The 21,229-nt window shown below is 32.6% G+C and overlaps 1 protein-coding gene across 1 annotated transcript in view; it reads right to left on the bottom strand.

The window, feature by feature from the left end:
* Positions 1 to 16,621, bottom strand: part of LOC139525038 (uncharacterized) — a 51,110-nt gene extending 34,489 nt beyond the window's left edge. Inside the window, exons 1-5 of the mRNA XM_071320216.1 lie at positions 16,468 to 16,621; positions 15,606 to 15,800; positions 10,027 to 10,599; positions 2,480 to 2,650; positions 1,679 to 1,837 (exon numbers count right to left, since the gene is read on the bottom strand). Of these exons, the coding sequence (XP_071176317.1) occupies positions 1,679 to 1,837; positions 2,480 to 2,650; positions 10,027 to 10,599; positions 15,606 to 15,800; positions 16,468 to 16,621 (1,252 nt within the window). The remainder of the gene's footprint in view (positions 1 to 1,678; positions 1,838 to 2,479; positions 2,651 to 10,026; positions 10,600 to 15,605; positions 15,801 to 16,467) is intronic.
* Positions 16,622 to 21,229: the final 4,608 nt, after the last annotated feature.

Below are 21,229 nucleotides of genomic sequence, written 5' to 3'. Positions count from 1 at the left end.
GTAGTCAGCCGAGAACCAGCTTAGGCTTATACATTTTGCGCGAAAAATTATTGTTTTTTATATACATTATCTATGGTATTTTGTTTTTTTCCTTGAGATTCAAATGAACGTAAGCTTTAAATGAAAAGTTTAATCAGCTGTAAAGAATATAGATTCGTCTTGTGCTTTGATTAACTCAACACCATATTACTGGCTATCTATTCCATAATTCGGCCAATTAAATTAAATCTGTCTTCCCAATTGCCATTATAATATGTATAACAATTGATGTGTCAAACATGTGCAGCAAACTGTTTTCTGCTTTGCAGATTGCCATTATTATGCAATGGAGTTTGCAATCATGTACAGTAGAGTATGATCTGTGTGATCTATTGCCTTTCCCGTGCTGGTAGCCGATTAAAGGTCTTAGAGGCAAAGCTATGGTGCAATTGTTTTCAAAATGTAGTTAAAGGGGAGAAACTATGTATATTTATAGTATGTTCTTTGATTCAGGTTAGACATTTCAATCGTTTTTCTATAGTGTGTCTTTGTGTGTTGTGATGTAACACCATTGGTTCAGTTTATTGTGGAGGTTGACGCTTATTAAAACGTTTAAAATGGTGCCTTTTTTTGCATCTGTCCTGAGTTGTTTCTCGTTTATTGTTTTTTTTTCTATTATAGAATAGGCCGTTGTTTTTCCTGTTTGTATGGTTATATACATTAGTCATTTTAGGGCCTTTATATGTTGCCGTTTGGTGTGTGACAAGTCTCCGTGTTGAAGGCCTGCCGTTGACTTGTATTGTTAGACTATCACAAATTGTGATTTGGGTGATGAGTTGTCGCACATAACATTTTGGAGTTCGTGTGTATTCAATAAATAAATTTACACATGTATAAACAAAGTTTACATGGAATTTTCAAGAATTGATCAAGTAATTTTTCCCTTTTTTGTGGTAATGCGGTCTCATCGTCCAGTGCTTTTTTTCTGTAATTGAAAATGATGTGACATGATTGCCAGGAATATGACATTTGTGTCCCATTGAAGTGTCTTTTGATCTTGCAATTTAGACAGAGAACAAAATATTTGAAAAATTATCCGTCATGTAAAAAATGTCTTTTCGAAAACAATCAGATGATCTCCAAAAAGCGAACATCTCAAATCAAGCTGAAGCAAATACCTTAAATTAACAAAATATACAAAATAATTAATGCAATGAGCGATTCAGTCAAATCAGTTACCGTTCTAAATGATATCATAAGTATAAGCACAAAAGAGGAGGGCTTGGGACCCCTCCAAATCTGCCTTTGGTTGATAGCAATATGTTGGTAATCAAAATGACCGCGTTACCAATATTTGATCAAGTGGCTCTGACATCTGAACGTAAGCTTAGAACTTATCGATTATTCAAACCAAACTTTAATTTTTGGCCATACATGTACTTTGTTAAATTACCATATCTTCAAATTTAATGTGTGTTTTCATTTGAAGTTGGAGCTCACAAACTTAAAAAATCCATATAAATTATTCTGCTGTTTTATGGTGCCGTGATATAAATATGTGTGTAATAACACAATTTAGATTGGAGCTCACAAACTAAAAAAAATCATACAAATTAGTATGCTGCTGTTTTAGGGCGCCGTTATAAAGTATAAAAATTATGGTTTTTTTTTTTTTTGTGTGTATAAAAGTCTGACTTACCGTATTCACAAGCATAATGATATTCTCCGTCACATTCTTTATCATTCCATCCTTTCTTGGAGAAATCATAAATGACGCAGTTTGCCGTACAGAGATGCTGCAACCATTTGAAACAATATGTCTCACCAGATAACCAATTTTCATAAATAATTTCCTCACCTACATGTATAAAAAAATGGTATAATCTACCTATTATAGTACAAATACGCATGTTTGTTTTCAATTTTCAATTTGAATATTTCCATATTGATGTTGTAGACAAATGTATTAATGTATGATTTGTACGTGTTCTATTAAATTGCTCTCTATAATTCCTCCGTTGTAAAGCTGCTTACATGATCTTATGAAAAAGTAAAAATGAAAAAAAAAAAAATATTGATAACATTTCCATAAAGGTATACATTAGAATAATAACTATGAAATTAAGAAAAGGAAAACTATTTTCAATCATTTGAAGGTCTTTCCGAACATGTCGATAGAAAAATAAACCGAAACAAAATTATAAAAGTAAAACCGTTTCAAATGAGCACGAGTTAAAAAATGCTGGCATATTTTCCTAGTATATTTTTTTTCTATATTTACCGGATTATACTGCAGTGAGAAGGTTTAAAAGTAATCAGACATGACTTCACACAACTTGTAAATAATTTAAGATGTTTAAAGAACAAAACAACTTTTCAAAATTTTTAACTAATGCATATCCCATATTTTTATACACACCGTTTTGCCTGAGCCATGGATTTATGCCAGTGGTTTTGGTGAAACCTATATACATGGAGATCCAGCTCCACCCTAAAGTACCAATCGTTTCATATACGAAGTTTTCAATTCCACCATTTATAATTTCAAGAAGGATTCCACCTTTCCCATTACAGAATTCTTGCGCAGAAGCATACGACTTCTCAGTATTTTGGAATTCGTAACATTTCCCATCATATTCAATTGTGTCAGGTATTCCATTACAAAGCGACGCTGTAAATAATCAAAAATGAAAAAAAATATTCTGCAATTGTTTGTTATTATCATCCCACTTTCCCTGTACTTTCCTATCAATCTTGATAAACATAGAGCTACATCAAAATAAAAATAAAGATTCGTGATATGATTGTCAATGAGACCACTATCTAACGTAGTTCAAAATTAGAGTGGATGTAAGCAATTATTTGCAACCATACGGCCTTTAACAATGAGAAAACCCCATACCATATAGACGGCTATAAAACATTTTGTAAAAGGACCCAACATGAAAAATATGAATTATTGAAAAGACAATGTATTTTATATAGCTAATTTTAGTGTAAATAATGTATAAACATTTTATATAGTCTCTCATAAATCTTTTTAGAGTGGCTCTTTCTGTTTTATGATGTTGTTTTTTTTATTATTTTTTTATGTTTTATATAATGAAGAGGCGGGAATTAAATAAAATTTTTCTTGTCTTGTCTATGAAATAATATAAATGAGAAAAAAATATTGGGACTCAAACAATTAATGACATGTAGTTTTTATTTATTTTTTTAAATCACGGGGTCGATACCTATGGTGTTGGACTATCCAACCTTGAGGGCATGATCAGCTCAGTAGTCAGTACAACGATACAATTATGATTATACAAACCTTTCTAAAAGTGTCCGTTAACAAATTTTGAAATTATAAAGAAACTAAGCTTTTCAACTCCCTCAAGCAAAGTTGATCTTGACTGATGTTGCTATTTTTTAGCCTACGTTATATAGCTCTTCAACTGCAAAATATTTCAAAGGCAAAAAATCTCATTTCAAATTTGAAGAAATTGAAAAAAACACCTTTAAATTCTAATTTCTGAAAAAAGTATGTCAATCATGTATTTTGTACATACGTCTGAAGCGTAACTTGTTCCATAAATATCCCCCCCAACAAAAAAATCCTGTCCCTGCAATAAATATTATTTCTAAGAAACAAAACCAAGAAAGGTTTCAATTAATGTTCCGTTGAATTTGTTCTGTGCAGTAAGAATTCAACTAATAGAAACATAATGCTGTTGTTATTTCTTACCTTTAACGAGATAACAACAAAAGGAAGCCAGAACAATAAGTCTCCTTTCTACATGATATATTTGCATCTTCCTAAAATATATTATAATTTAAAAAAAAGGTCTGAAGTACAAAGCAAACGTTTAAAGGTTTTATTAAATGTCAAATAAAATATATATTTGAAACGACTTTATTTCATTCATCAATTATACATAAATAAAGAACTGGTTATGTCTAAAGATTTCTAGGGATATAATTGGTATGACTTTTATCAAGTTACATCCTTAATATAAAGCATTACCCTATATCAATGCCTACAGATATGAACATATATCATATATAAAGATATTGATATGTGAACTGACATTTTGCAAGTAGAAATCTGATGAATTTTGAATGTCCTAAGTCAGGAATTTGATGTACAGTAGTTGTCGTTTGGCTATGTAATTTATACGTGTTTCCCGCTTCTCGTTTTTATATATAGATTAGACCATTGGTTTTCCCGTTTGAATGGTTTTACACCAGTAATTTTGGGGCCCTCTATAGCTTGTTGTTCGGTGTGAGCCCAGGCTCCGTGTTGAAGGCCGTACATTAACCTATAATGGTTTACTTTTATTCATTGTTATTTGGATGAAGAGTTGTCTCATTGGCACTCACACCACATCTTTCTATATCTATTAATAAGAATCCTTATATATATATTCTAAGATATACAGACACTTGAAAACAATTCTTGTTATTGCATTGAAAACGACATTTTGAGACTAAATTTATTTCTATGTGTTCGGATTTTTTCGAGAGCAGTCCGGGCTTTTTCGAGCGCGTCCGTGTATTATCGAGTGATTATACAAATTTCTATAGCTTTTAAGTTCTTGTTCTTTTCATTCCAGATAGTGTACTCCCATGTTATTTCATTTTCAAATTCATGCAGGTGATGTTCTATTATTAGACTGTTCCAGTTGTTGATTGTTTTTCATATTTTCCAATGCTGACCAGAATGATGTTTCTGTATAAAACATTTGAATGAAAATACCAAATTATTCTTCAAATAGATAAAACAACAACAAACTGACAACACCATGGCAAAAAAAGATAAAAAGAAGAATAAAAAAATGTAAACAATACATAACATAGAAAACTGAAGACTGAGTAAACTGAATCCCACCAATCTCATAGTATATACAACAGCAAAATGAAAAAAATAAGAAATATATTTCTCTTTAGGCTGTGTGAATGAGAAAATGAACCACCTTATAATGTTTAGAAGTATGGTTATTTTAAGATAATAAAATAGAATTTAGTGATCTGCCATACTTATTTTTACTCAATATATATAAACATAGGCCAGTATAATGACAAGACAAAAACGAATATTGTTATCGTCCATTGTAAATTGCAATTAAAAGTAAACGGTATTGTCATTAAGAAAGAGACAAAATGAAATCACTTACCAACATATGAAATCGTAACACAAGCAGATGTCATGCCCACAACCATGCAATAGCACGGCAACTTTGTTTTAATATACTCTACTGATTTCCAGACCTGTTATTTAAAAAAAACCCCATTTATTCACCTATAAATCAAGTTTATCAAATATCAAGCTCGTACGTCTTCCTTTAAAAATAAACATTGATGTTTTGAGTAAACACTTAAATTCGGTCCATTTTATATGGAAATTGTTCTGATGTTTTATTCTGTGTGCGAAAGTAGGTATTCAAATAAAGAAATCAGATGAGCTGTATTGGCTGTTTAATGCAATGCGGACTACATATGAAAATACAATATATTTTGTTATTACTTATAACATCAATTTTTTTTTGTTCAATATCCAATTTACACCGGAAACACTGACAGTAAAGTTGAAAATGCTTTGTGATAAACTGTTAGTCAAAAGCAGAAAATATTCAATAAGACAGACAGGAGGGACAGATAACTATACACAGAACCTAAAGATATCGAAAAGCGAACCCAAAATATTAATGAAAATATCTTTGAGTTGAGCATTACTTTTAAAAATTAAGTTGTTACTGATGTTTATTTCTTTACACGAAGGGAAGCATTTACATGTATGCTTACCGTTAAAATTTATTTGAACATGTCCAGGCAAACTCATCGTCATTTTATGGTAGTTGTTATCAAAAAGTTAATTTCTATTTATTTTTGCGTTTGTTTTGGTATTACATCAGTTTTTCTGTTTTCCTCTTATAGTTTCCTTCGGTTTGCGATTCTAACCCACATTTATGGCTTTTGAACAGCGGTATTCTACTGTTGCTTTTATTTATATTTGATGTGAAATTGACGATTATAAAAAAACCTAATGATTTTAACATTTCTTTAAAATGCTATTTTTATCATATTCCGACAATTTAAAACATCGTTTATTCAAATAAAATTGATGGTACTTTTTAATGCCCTTACTAGTTTCTCGTTATAGGTAAAGCGAAGTCATATACTATTTTTAGTGAGTTCGAAAATTATTACCGCTGAATATTGTAATCTATCTGGCGGGGGGTCCAAGGTCCCTTTTCGTCCCTTTTCGTGCTTATTCAATTTCACACGATACTAGTATTTCCCTCTCACTAAGACTTAAATACATTCTATACTAACCCAAAGAAAAGTAAAACAACGACAAAAGTAAAACAACGACAAGCTCTGGAGTTGTTTCATTTTATTATGTACAATTCTTTGTTTTGTTTTGTTTAATAAAGAGGGACGAAATATACCAGAGGGACAGTCAAACTTATAAGTGAAAATGAACTGACAACGCCATGGCTAAAAAATGAAAAGATAAACAGACAAATAATAATACACAAGACGCAGCATAGAAAACTAAAGACTAAGCAATACGAACCCCGCCAAAAACTGTGGTTGATATCAGGTTCTCCGGAAGGGTAAGCAGATCCTGCTCCACATGGGGCACCCGTCGTGTTGCTAATGTTATTAAAAACACGATAAATAGATATAGGAAGATGTGGTGGGAGTGCCAATGAGACAACTCGTCATCCAAATAACAATTTATAAAATTAAACCATTCTAATTCGGTAGATCACATTCGTGGTATAACACTTGAGTTAACGTTGTTGTTCGTTTTTGTTATGTTCATTCTAGCTGTTGTTCTACAGCTTTATTTTGTTTTATCTTAAATTCATGCAGGTGATGTACTGTTTTTTATAATACCCATCGATGTTTTGCACTTGATCCACGTAGTCTTTTACTGATGTTGATTCTTTTCCTTCTAATTTTTAATTTTGATCAAAATAATGTTCCTGTATAACAGATTTGAATGGAAATACAGATTTTTCAAGAGAGGCGAAAGATTCCAAATGGAAATTTAAATTAAGAAGTAGAAAATAATCTTACAATGACATCGCAAAAAAACAGAAAACAAAAGGTTCACAAAACACTACACAGAAAACATACTGATCAATATGAACTCCACAAAAACCATGGTGATCTCATAATATAAAAAAGAAAAGAAGAAATAAATCTCTCATAAGGCTGTTTTGTTGCGGAAAATAACCAATCGTATGGTGTTCAGAAGCATTGTTATTTGAGATTAAAACAAATAAAATGTTGTAGTCTATTTTTAGTCTAAGTCAATATATATATAAACCAGTGAAGGATCCAGAACTTTTTATAAAAAAAAAGAGAAAAAAAGGGGGGGGGGGCACTGACTGCCATAAGAAGGGGACCGGATACAGGCATGCTTCATTGTTTTCTATAAAATCAACCAAATATTTCCAATGGAAGGGTAGATTGGCGGATCCCCCAGGCCCCCTGGATCCGCATATATGTTAACATAGGTTAATATGATGATAAGATAAGAATGAACAAATGTTATTGTCTATTGTCTATTGTCTTAAAAAGTAAAGGGAATCGTCGAATTGTCTTTCGAGCTGAGAGAGACAAAATAAAACCACTCACATGCATATGAAATAGTTACACAAGCAGCTGTCGTGACTACAAACATGCAATAACACAGTCTCTTTAAAAAAAAATAGAACTGTTATTATACATTAGACTGATTTTCAGACTTATTATCAAAATATCAAATATCAAGCTCACGTCTTCCTTTCATAAAAAACATCTATGATTTGAGTAAACATGCAAAGTAGGTCTAATTCATATAGAAATTGTTCTAATGTTTTTTTTCCATACGCAAACATAGGTTTTCAAATTAAAAAAAATCAGATAAGCTAGTATGAGCTATTTAATGCAATACAGACTATTTTTAAAATCAAGATGTTTTGTTATTTTAACATAAATAAATATTTGGTTCAATATCTCATTTACACCGGAAACAGTGACAGTGAAATAGTATACAAGACATATAATATGATAACGCAAACAACAGGGCCATATAACTTTACACAAAAACTAAAGAAATTGCAACGCGAACAAAAATCGTTAAGGTAAGGATCAATTTTAGAAAGTTAATTGCTAGAATGTTTATTTCTATTCTCGAAAACTTTTATTTCCGTTAATAAACATTTCTTTGATTATTGCTTTAGAATTGGTCTGAACACTGTGGTAATTATTTAGAAATCCTATATTGAGTTAAACCCAATGTAAAATTTCATCTAATCCTGTATCTTGTATTTAAACAATCTGATTCTATCAATCAAACTTAAACTCTGTTAGCCTTTATGATAATTATTTATTCATGATAGTTATATTTGCATGTTATGCAACACTTGAAGACTATGTTTTAAAAGATTAGTGATTTCCGTGTGAATCTTTTATAAATTTTCATCATTTCAATGTATGATTTGTAAAGAAAATGATATAGATTGTGATGCTTTTGGAATAATTACCCATAGAGGTATTTTATTAGAATCCGTATATAGTTGGTTTTTGATAATATTGCTGTAGCTCAACATTCGTTAGTAGGGGATCTTAAACATATTCATATTTCATAATTCATTGGTGAAGTATATTGCAAGAAATTTGAAGAAAGAACGTTTTAGCCTGTAAACTCTCGTCATTTAGTCAAGATTTGAAATGGGGAATGTGTCGAAGAAATAACCACACGACCAAAGGGCAGAAAACGGCCTAAGGCCGCCAATGTCTAAGAATGTCTCGTCCTTTTTCTAAAAAAAAAAATCATCGGATGATATCAAGATTTTATTGAAAAATATTCCATATCAACTTCACAAATAATACATGATGGTCTTGAAGTATAGATTCTAAGTACTGACGTTCTGTATCACCTTAATTACTTGTAATAGTGTTCTTTTTCTGTCTTAATAAATTATCAACCTTTACTGTTCAGACCATTTTTGGTAATAACTTTTAGACGTGGCTCGGGTTCCCTCCCTTATGATATTGTGCTGTCATTTTTTGTATTGTTGTCTTTAATTTTTTGTATTGTTGTCTTTCATTTTTGCTTATGCTTTTCGTTCATTTTTGCTTATGCTTTTCGTTCATGTGTTTGTTTTTATAGTGATTAAGACTGCTGTACCTCTAATTTAGACATGTTTACCTAGTATTGTTAAGACTGTTTGTGGTTTAGTTCACACATTGTTGTCAATATAATAAAATTTTATGCGACTGTCATACAAGTGAAAAGTTATAATACCAGGTTTAATGAATGAGTGCGATATGTTTTTAAGGAACGCCGACACGATTAACCCTGTATGCATTGAATAAACGCAATATGTATTGAATGTTCTGAATTTGATGACGGAAATTTGTCCGTGTTCTCTATAGTTTTGTACATAAATAAGGCCGTTAATTTTCTCGTATGAATTGTTTTACATTGTCATTTCGGGGCCTTTTATAGCTGACTATGTGGCATGGGCTTTGCTCATTGTTGAAGTCCGTACGGTAACCTTATAGTTGTTAATTTCTGTGTCATTTTGGTCTCTTGTGGAGAGTTGTCTTATTGTTAATCATACCACACCTTCTTTTTTATATTTGATAGAAGTCATACGCTACGCTCCATAGTTTTTATTTTATAGATACATTATAAAAAGACAAAGACGTCATCATACCTTGATCTGTAATGATGAATAATATTTTGAAATAAACCAAAAACAATAACAGAATCAAAAACAAAAACAAACAAACACAAGCAGAAAAACCCTCTGAACTGAAGATTGCACAAATTTGCGTTAATATCCACACTTTTCGTGTTTGCAGAATAATTCTAGTTCATATATTGCAATGTTTATACAGAAACAACTAACATGTACAATGTTTGTATAAAATATTATAATGTTTTAACAAAGTTTTTTCTGCATATCAAATTTCTGTCAATAGTTGAATTGAACTTTATAAAGGTCACCACGTCAAATACAACGAAAAACAAAACTGGAACGACGACGGCAATTATACCCACACATCCAATAGCCTTCGCTGATCCCCGATTATCTGGTGCACTTGTTCTTCGACTCTTTGCAATGACAGTTTCTTCACCATTTATCTTAATTTGTCCGATTAACATGTTAACATAATTTATTAGGTCTGATTCGTTTTTTTCTGAAGAACAAGGACAAACACATTGTGTATTTGATTCTTGTGAGTTTAAAATACTTTCGGTAAATGTTTCATCCATCGTGATATCGCCTGTCGATGTTTTTGTTGTTGTTACATCCGGGTACATCTCTTGTGTAGTTGATACCACTGATACCTCAGTTGTTACTGCATTAACCTCACTTGTAACATCTGATACCCCAGTTATCACGCGTTCTTGAGAAACGTCATAACCTGTTGATTCTGGAGAAATGTCATCTGGTGTTGATTCAGAAGAAATCATAATGGTCGTTGGTTCCAGCGATGGCTTGTTTGTCGTTGATTCTACTGAAATCCTCTGAGGACATGTATTACTACCATTTACGTCATAACAAAGATCACTACAATACCATGACTGTGGTGGTTTTGGACAACTAGATGCACTTGGAATATTTGCTGCAATGGAGAACATTTTATTTCAAGTATTTGTAAAAATATCTGACTCCAAAATATATTTAAAGAAAGTTGAAGGTGTTGTATAAAATGAACAACGTCATCTAAAGTCTGAGATCACATTGTGTCATTACATTTAATAAAAGAGACATTAGCTACGAAGGTGACGAAAAAATATCTGTTGTTTTATGTGTTTCAATCTTTTATAACGGCGAAGTTATTAAATGATGTTTCAATATTTGAACTCAGTATTTATCAAATTTGAAAAGAAAAAATCACAAAATCAACGATAACTCATTATTGGTTTGCAAGTCAATAATTAATACATTTCAATCCGTATTATGTCGAACTTCAATGTAACTTTTAACGGGGATAAACAACACATGGGCTTATTCATGTTAGTTACCAAACAGAAATTTCAACATTAAAATTTCAACAAGACAGGTACAGGGTAGAACCCTTTCATTGATGCTGTCCGCAAAATAACAAATTAAGTACAGGTAAAACGATGACTTACATGTTTTTAATCTATGATATGTAATCAGACATATATATAAAAATAGTCGGTAAACTATGGAACGCCACAGCTGTCTTATGTGGAACTCTGATATTACGTTCTGTTGTTCTATTATTACTTGATGATAGTCTGTCTTTACATGATATGGTTTTAACATTACTTAATGATGTTTTGATATAACTCAATATGGAATAGTCATTACATAATGATATTTCGATATGACATGATATGGTTTCGTATTGACTTGATATAGTTATTTCTTTACTTAATATGGTTCTGTCATTACTCGATATTGTTTCACCATTATTTAATGTGGTTATGTCATTAGGTAATGTGGTTTTAACATTACTTGATGTGTATATGACATAACGTAATGTAGTTATTTCATTACATGATGTGGTTTTGTTATTTCGTAATGATGATTTGTCAATTCTTTATATGACTTTAACATTACGTAATGATGTTTCAAAATTTGACGATTTTAAACTACATGATGTGTTTGTTTCATTATTTGATGTGGTCGTGTCATTCTTTGATGTGGTTATCTCATTTCTACTACGAGGTAAAACCACGTAACCTTTTTGGAAAAAACATGTTCGATTTCCATATGTCGTTTGTGTAATGCGCTTTGAATGAGTACCGCTATCCATTAAGTTAAATTTCAAATTAAAGTTCAAGTTGTTGTTCATAATTATTTGATACGAAAAAGGGGAACGACAGACAAAATTAAGAAAAAAGTACTAAAACATTTACAGTAATTCTGACATAAGGGGGATATCCCAAAACCACTTGCAGGTTTGTCCTTAGTTCTCAAATGGAAGCAGTAGTATAATAAGTTCGTAAATGATTCCAAGGAACACTGCTTTATCTTGGTCTTAAAGAATAACTCTAAGTTTTATAACAATTTATGGAGGTTTACAAATTTATCATGTCAAACTAGTTTATATCGGTAATATTCAATGCAAAAAAAACCCCATTATATAGAAATAAAAAAAATGTTTTATGATTGCCAATGAGATAACTCTAAACCACATACCGAATGACGTAGAAGTTAATATATATGTGTGACTGTATTGTCTTTAAGAATGAGCAAAACTTATACAACATAGTAAGCTTACAAAGGTCTCGAAAAAAACAAATATGAAATCAATTCAAACTAGAAAACTAACGATCTAAATGATGAAGACGCCGACGATACTACCGACGACGACATATAGGTTTGTTGTATCTCACTGTCGCTACATTAATGTCGCAGGTACGACACAAATCAAAAGACTTGTACTGTATTCTCAACAAATGAGACACTTAAATCAACTCGCACTAAAGTCAAACGGAAAGCGACAAAACATCAATTCTATAAAATAAGAATTTTCCGGGTTATTCTTTAGCATGTATTTTCATTTGAACATATGAATATCAAACTTTTATTTTTATTAATTGCAGTTTCTGATATACCACGCACTAATTGAAAAAAAAACTTTTTGAAATATCTGGTTCACAATTGACGACGGATAGGTTCCAGTTGTCGTAACCACAATCCCGTCATCTTTTCCTCGAATGTAAACTTCCACATAATACCAAATCACTGGGTTTGTACATTCACGAATAAAACGACGGGTGCCACAAGATGAGCCGAGATCACACTGATGGATTTATGTTACCCAGTTATACTGATCTATTGAGTTGAGCCAATCAAAACTGTCTTTACATTTTCTTCTTATGCTGTGCTATTATACACTAGGTTAGGTTATGGTTTAGCGCTTACATACATGTTTAACTCCGCCGCGTGCACTTTCTTTATATGCCTGCCCAAGTCAGGAGCCTGTAGTTCAATGGTTGTCGTTGTTTCATGTGTGTCATATTTGTTTTTCGTAGATTGTTTAGCTATAAATTAGACAGTTAGTTTTCTCGTTTGAATTGCTTCACATTTTCACGTGGTGATCTTATGTGGCCGACTATAAGGTGTGTTGAAGGCTGTGCGGTTGCCTATGATTGCTTGCATCAACTGCCTCTTAACTATGGTTGATATTTTTCACATTGGAAATCATACCACATCTAAGTTTATTTCAATTTCTATGTTGTGTTCTGTATGCTGTAAATTTGTTTATCTTTTGTACGCATACCTTCCCCTGAACCCTCTTTTAGGAAGCTCGAGCAGAAGCCCTTGATCCGCGATAAAAAAAAAAATAGAACTCATATTAAATAACTCGAATTTCAACTCTTAATCGTAATCTAAATGAGACTCAAATCAGGGTTTACTTCGAACTCTACGTCAAAAGGTGACTCAAATTCAAAGTTGTAGTCGAATTGTAAATATTTTTTATTCGGAACTCCATCTTTAAATGTGACTCAAACTCGAAGTTCAACTCGAAACTTGATATGTGGTTGAGAGTTGTCTCATTGGCAATCATACCACATTTCTTTATTTCTATATAAGGTTGTTTTAAATATAAAATATTACCAACTTAAACTGTTTTGACATGATAAATTTGTAAACCTCAATGAATTGTTATAAAACTTGTATATGAGTTATTCTTTAAGATCAAGATAAAAGCATATGCAGAAAAACATTTTTTTCTCCCGTTATGTGTATCGGTTAATGTACAGTCAGTCAACATTACGCTTTTACACTGACAGCGAAATTATCAGGCGAAACACAGGGTTAATAAGAATCTTTAATTTATTTATAAATTTACAGCTTCCATTTGGGAACTAAGGAAAAAACGGCAGAACCAAATGGTTTGGGGATGTCCTCCTTATGTCAGAATTACTGAAAATGTTTTAGTACTTTTTTCTTAATTTTGTCTGTCGTTCCCCTTTATCATATCAAATAACTATGAATAACAAATTGAACTTTAATTTGAACTTAACTTAATGGATAGCGGTACTCATCCAAAGCGCATTACACAAACGACCTACTACCTAATATGGAATATAAAGGGACGTAGCTCCACTACTAACAGTGTATGGAATAAGCCCCGCCTCCCTCCTTCTACTTCTCTACTTCTATTATATAATGACCGCCTTCAACACATTGAAGTTTACGTCACTTGTACTGCGCATTGCTTTGTGAAGATATATATACAGTGAAATATAACAAATTTGTGATAGTAAACAAAAAACGAAACAAAAAATTTTACTTAGTGGTAGTGCATATTTTTAATTTATTATTTTTAAATATTAAGATAAAACTATTTACACATGATGAATTTACGGGCTGTAGGTGTAGTTTGAGACGGCTACTTTGAACGACTCTATAGAGTCGCTCATCACAATACTCGGGGGGAAGGCTGTTCCAGATTTTAATTGTGCGTGGGAAAAATGATTGTTGTCTTATTTGTGTTCGGCAGGATGGAATTTGGTATGAGAGTGTGTGCATGTTCCTGGACTGTCTGACCGGTTGGATTAATCAGTCTGTTTTTGTGATAGCAATGAGGTGATATGAAATTTTATAGAACATGACCAGGCGTGCATCGGTTCTTCTGTGTGCCAGGTCTCTCCATTTTAAATGATCTAGCATGTCACTAACGCTTGAGGTGTTTCTGTGTCGGTTAGTGACATATCTAGCAGCCCTTCTTTGTACTTTTTCTATCTTGTTAATATCCTCAGTAAAGTAAGGGTCCCAAACTGAACAGGCATATTCTAGCGATGGTCTGACTAAAGATTTATATGCCTGTTCCTTTACTGTGGTGGAACTGATGTTAAGATTCCTTCGAAGAAAACCTAGTGTGCTGTTGGCTTTATTACAGATGTTAACTTATATCAAATATACCCGGTCTTCAAGCGGACGCTTTTAACCAATGACATTCCTAGAAATGTATAGGAGGTAAGGTAAAACTAGTTACATAGTGTGCTAGTGACCTAATACGGTATATATGGGGTCAGTAAATTCCATATGGGGTGAGAGCGAAGTAATATCTGAGTTCCACATAAGACAGCTGTGGCAATTCATAGAAAACGATTGCACGGCTTGTGTGTCTTGATGGTTAATTGGATTTAGATGGCGTCTATCCCAAAATTTTGATACATCATGACGAATCCGTGCATTGTAATTTTTTGTTAAAACTTTTTGTAATTTGAATAGACGATATGTTATAAATAAAATATGAGATTTAGGGTTGACTCGGTGAACATGAAGGTTTCTGTTACTTTAATAAAATTTTTGTTACTTCTTTAAGGTTAAATTTGCGTTACTGTGCGAAAGTTTGTTTTACTCGCAAATGTATAGCATTACAACTTTGTAGGTTTGCGTTTTAAAGCAAAATTAGGAAGAAATGTTCAAAAGTGGTGCTTATACGCTTCCGTAGAAAAATAGATAAAAGAATTTTTTGCTTTAAATTTTCAGGTATAATTCAACATATAATCATTGTATTCAAAATATTAAGAAATCTACGACATTAGGTGCAGTTACTGTCCCTTGATCGTAAAAAAATGTATAGACATGATCCTTGGCCTGATATCTTATGAATTATTTTATAAAGATAGCACTTACCTTTTACCTTCATTTCACAGAATTGAAGGTCCTCAGACATTTTCTTTACCCTAACATATCTTGCTAATGATGAGCAGTTCACAATTATTCCCTTCCCGATATCATCACTAGTAGGAACATCACTATAAAAACCACACACGTTTGAGTGGCTGCTTGTTTCATTTCTTACGTATATTTTGAAATTGCTCAGCTTTTCTATGAAAAAAACATATTATTTTGAATTAATCGATAATTATTCAATCAAGCTTCAATGTAACAATGTTAACTATTATTTATATTCAAATCACACCGAAAACGGTTGTACATTTAAAAAGAAAACATTAACTGTTTGGTTGTTGCAATCTATCTAATGATTTAAACATGTACTTTGTACATGATGTGGTGACGAAGTACGTTCAAATAACACACAAACTCTGCAATTCCGTCAAAAGTGAACTCTTTAACAAATACGTTTGGATAATATTGTGCAGAAAAAATGCTAGAATATGCAGGGCCAAAGGAAACAAACTTGACAACTGTTGAATTGTGTAACGACAGAAGAATTCACCATACCAAATACTGTAACATAATTATGTATGAACATTTGCGTTCTTCCTACAAACGGGGGATACATTTTTCTTTGTTCCAAAATTCAAATTACTGCTGGTGGTTTTAGTTTTGTTACTGGAGATTCATTCATTTTTGACATATTTTCTCGATTCAGAAAAGGAAACATTACACGAGAGCTTTTGAAACAGAAGCTTTATGCGATTTTATTGCAAACGACACGTTAAAGAGTCAACCGAAATTAAGGTGGTGAGTTCGTGTATATCTCCATGGCTAGGTTTAAATTTACCAGATTTGCAATCGTTAAAAGACTCACTGTAATATTCATACCGCAATGTGTCTTCTCTTAAAGCAAAATCAACATGTTGAATGTCGTATATATCTCCAAGGTCAACAGTCATACAAGGGTAATGGTCATCATCAACATGATCCCCGCCAGAAATTGGTCGATATCCTTCCATCAACCGCATTACATGCATTGCCATCAATGTTCTTAGCATCCGTATAATAAACTGATGTTGATGTTGTAGGTCTGTGTAATGCAACATTGCATAAAAGACACGAGACGTAACCTGCAACAAGAAATATACAACACACTGTAGTCAATCAAACTTATACTCATGCAGTGCGGATAAAAAAAAAGAGGGACGAAATATACCAAAGGGACAGTCAAACTCATAAATCTAAAACAAACTGACAACGCCATGGCTAAAAATGAAAAAGACAAACAAACAACAGCACACACGACACAACATAGAAAACTAAAGAATAAACAACACGAACCCCACTAAAAAACTAGGGGTGATCTCATGTGCTCCGGAAGGGTAAGCAGATCCTGCTCCACATGCGGCACCCGTCGTGTTGCTTATGTGATAACAAATCCGGTAAATAGTATAATTCGGTAGGTCACATTCAGGAAAGGGAAGGGGATTGTAGTTACGACGTAAGGAACATATCCGATATCATTTGTGATATGGTTATTCAATAACGGTCAACCAACTCGTGATGGCGTCCGTAAAATTTACGAAGGGATGATTTCAACTTCACCATTTGGAACTCTTGGTTTAATAGCTTCCTTGTGAGCAGCAACCCTCTATCAAGAAAATCATGATAGGAAATGCAAGCACGGGAATATCGTATCAATTGGGAGATATATACCCCGTATGCAGGTGCTGCTGGAATGTTGCTACTTAGAAATGGAAAGTTCACAATTGGAAAACTGAAATCATCTCTTTTGTCGGAAAGTTTTGTTTTCAACCGACCACTATAGTGTCATTATATTCGGGCCCTTCCTGCGACATTCATGCAAAAGTCCTTATTTAACTAAACGAGAACCAGGCATGATAGGCGTACCCTAGCTGCAACAACTGAACTGGAACATCTCACTTCATTCAATTTTTGAAATACTTACCAAATGATAAATAAAATGACGAAAAACTGCGGATTTGCTCCATTTTAATTATACAATCGATGTGTTGTTCTGACTAGTTTTGCCTATCGATTTGAGGTTAATTTTGCTCATTCAATTCGAACTTGTGCGTACATCATAGAAAAGTAGCGTATACAGAATAGTCATTATAACTGAAATTTCGCAAAATGAAATCACTTACCAACATAGGATAAAATAAAACAAACCGCTTTCATGCCTACAACAAATGCTGCTATACTGACTCTCTGTGTACAGAGAATTGTGGTTTACCATTGGACTGAATTTCAGACCTGTTATTTAGGAGATAACTGTATTGTATTTTAAGCTCCAACGGCATCAATTGGGGATTTGATGGCCGCAAATTAAGTTTACTGGCGACGCGTTAGCGGAGACAGTAAACGGGTATTTGCGACCATCAAATCCCCAATTGATGCCGTCGGAGCTTAAAATACAATATTGTTATCTCCATTCTAATGAAACTGACAGAAAACAACGTTAAAACATGTATTTAAAATTTGTCATATGCTGTCTGCACTTGCGCGTACGTCCCATAGCATCAATTGTCAATTGGTGCCATGTAAGAAAGTGACGTTATCCAATCAAAATGAACGTTACAAACGTTGTTGCATTAGAATATTTCCTCACTTTCAAAATCACGTACGAGTATTTCTATTTAAATATCTAGCTCTCGACTGCCTTTTAAAAATACAAAAAAATATATGGATTGTGTCAACACACAAAGTAACATCTTCTATAAAAAGGCAAATTGAACAGAGACTTTGGGTAAACCGTCGAACTGTTCAGACCTGTTACTATTTACCCACTTTCAAAATCACGTCCGCGTTTTTCAAATATCGAGCTCTCAACACCCTTTTAAAATTACCAAAAAAATATGGATTGAGTAAATACATAACCTATGCATATTCTAAATAAGTGCAAATTGTTTAGGATGAATTGAAATAAAATATCAGACCAGTTTGCATAAATAATTGACCATTAAGTGAGGTACAGACTTTTGAATAGCATAGTTCGTTCAATATTCAATTTACAACGGATACACAACAGTGATTTTTTTTGTCATATACAAAAATACCATTGAATAAACTAGGCGATACTAAGGGAGCAATGATAAACTACCAGTCGAATGCAAACAAACAGGAGCAGACAACTATATATAGAACCTAAAGATATCGCAGTTCGCATAACAGGCAAATAAAAACGGACGTGAAATTATGTTTTCGTTCAGGTTCAGTTCTTCCTGCACAATTTTGGAGTTTTAAAAATTCTGATAACATTTTAGTGAACCAATATTGATCTAAAGCATTGTGTTTTATATATCAAATAAAGGCAACAGTAGTATACCGCTGCTCGAAAGTCATAATTCGATTGAGAGAAAACAAATCCGGTTTACAAACTAAAACTGAGGGAATCCAACAAATATAAAAGGAAAACAACGAAACAACAGAATATAAGATAACAATTGCCATTTTCCTGACTTGGTAGAGGTCATTTAAAGCAATGATGGGTTGAACCTGGTTTGGATGCTAGCCAAACCTCCCGCTTATATGTCAATGTTAGATATAAAACTAAAATGACAACATTACATGACAGGAAATATGGAAAAACATTCAGAACAGAAAAATCTCAAAAACACAATACAATAGAACATAACGACATGCTAATATTTATCAAAGGTCCCAGGGTTATAATTTAATACGCCAGACGCGTGTTTCATCCACATAAGACTCAAGAGTGACGCTAAGGTCAAAATAGTAAAAAATGCCAAACAAAATGAAGAGCATTTATGACCCAAAATTCCAAAAAGTTGTGCCCAATCACTAAGTTGATCTGCCTGGGACAAGAAAATCCTTAGTATTTAGAATCGTTCATACTTTTGCAAACAGTAAATTTATAAAAATGATCATATAATTGATATGTAGGTCAACACCGAAGTGGTGGCTAATCGCAGAATATAAACGAACACGCAAAACACCCTCGGTCAGCACATAAAAACAGACAGTGCCCCACGCATTGTATGTCACCCGACTAGATCGATGCACAAAAGTGACGACACAAGTAAATTTCTAAATAAAAGAATATAGTTCAAGATTTGGTTTGTACTAATGATATTAAGGTAATCAATTCTCTAATGTAAAGACAACCTACCACTAAAGTTATAACTCTGATCAGTTACAAAATCATTCACTCTTCATAGTTAGATTTTCGTGTTATTCAATTTAGCCTCTATTTAATTTTTTTAATAGTGTTGAAGAGACTTCTCGGCTAAGTTTAACCTAACTTTACAAAAATCATCATTAGATTTTCTAGTTTAGATATGTGTGCAATGACCCTGCCTACAAACTAACTCGGTCGACATTACTAAACATAGAACATAGGAGTAGAATTCAAGCTTTGTCTTGTGTCTTGAAAACCGATATATATTGCAAAAATCTGACAGGCGCTTGGATGGAAACAATGTTTATTTACATCAAAACTATCTGACGACTTCTTTTAGGAGTTATTGGCCTTACATGACGATTTTTATTCTTTTCCCCCTGTTTTGCCTGTTATATCGAAAGCTATAATAGATAGATTTTTTAAAAAGGTTAAAAATATCACCAAGATAATCTTATAAGACCGAAGTTGACGTGTTGTTTATTCTTTAGTTTTCTATGTTGTGTCATGTTTACTATTGTTTTTCTGTTTGTCTTTTTCATTTTTAGCCATGGCGTTGTCAGTTTGTTTTAGATTTAAAAGTTTGACTGTCCCTTTGGTATCTTTCGTCCCTCTTTGATAGACACTTTAAATACCAAAACATTATCAACAAGTCACGATCTACAAATAAGTCAAATTTTACAAGACTTACAAGTTGACACTTTACATGAATTACTATAATGGTCTTTAAATGAATATACCTCAACCTTTCCGACGTGTTTGGGACAAAAAGCAAAGAAGAAACGATACTGTTAAAATAAAGAAAAGATCAGCAATGCTAGTAGGTGAACGACACAGAATATTTAGCGCCTGCAGTTTTCTTAGTTTGTGTGTTTGAAAAATATGTTTACAAAATTAAAACCTACACACCCTAATTGAGTATTTGCATATATATGGCATGATTTGGCAAAAAGGGTTTACTATCAATATTAAAAGAAAACTGTGCACTTAAATGATATACTGATTTGAATTTGCATAATGTTGGTTGTAAGATCTGTTGGTGTTTCTCTAGGTAACATATGAATAAATTTTTACCTTCTGAATTCTGGTTACGTCATATTTCAAGAAATTTGATTACAGATCCTTTTTTAGATATTTTTTATTCTGTAGATTTTTTTTCCTTTTTAATATTAACAATGACGGTGCTGAAAACTCAAACAATTGAGCGACATTTCTCTTGCTCACTGTTGATGGCCGTACGGTGACGTATAGTTGTTAATTTCTGTGTCATTCTGTCTCTTGTGGAAAGTTGTCTCATCTTCTTTTTTTATAATCAGAGGTTTTTTTTCTATCATATTTTAGCTATTGTATTGAACTTACTCAAAATGTATTTAGACCTCAGCTTCAATTGTAACGGAATTTCCGATACTTGCCTGAAAGTTACGAGTAACCTCGTTAGTCTCCGGTGTGATCAGACTCTATTAAGTAGTGTGAT

Source organism: Mytilus edulis, chromosome 5, assembly GCF_963676685.1.
Source record: "Mytilus edulis chromosome 5, xbMytEdul2.2, whole genome shotgun sequence".
In the NCBI taxonomy this organism is placed as follows: domain Eukaryota; kingdom Metazoa; phylum Mollusca; class Bivalvia; order Mytilida; family Mytilidae; genus Mytilus; species Mytilus edulis.
Note: the sequence above shows the minus strand (reverse complement) of the source record. Positions and strands in the feature narration are given on the sequence as shown.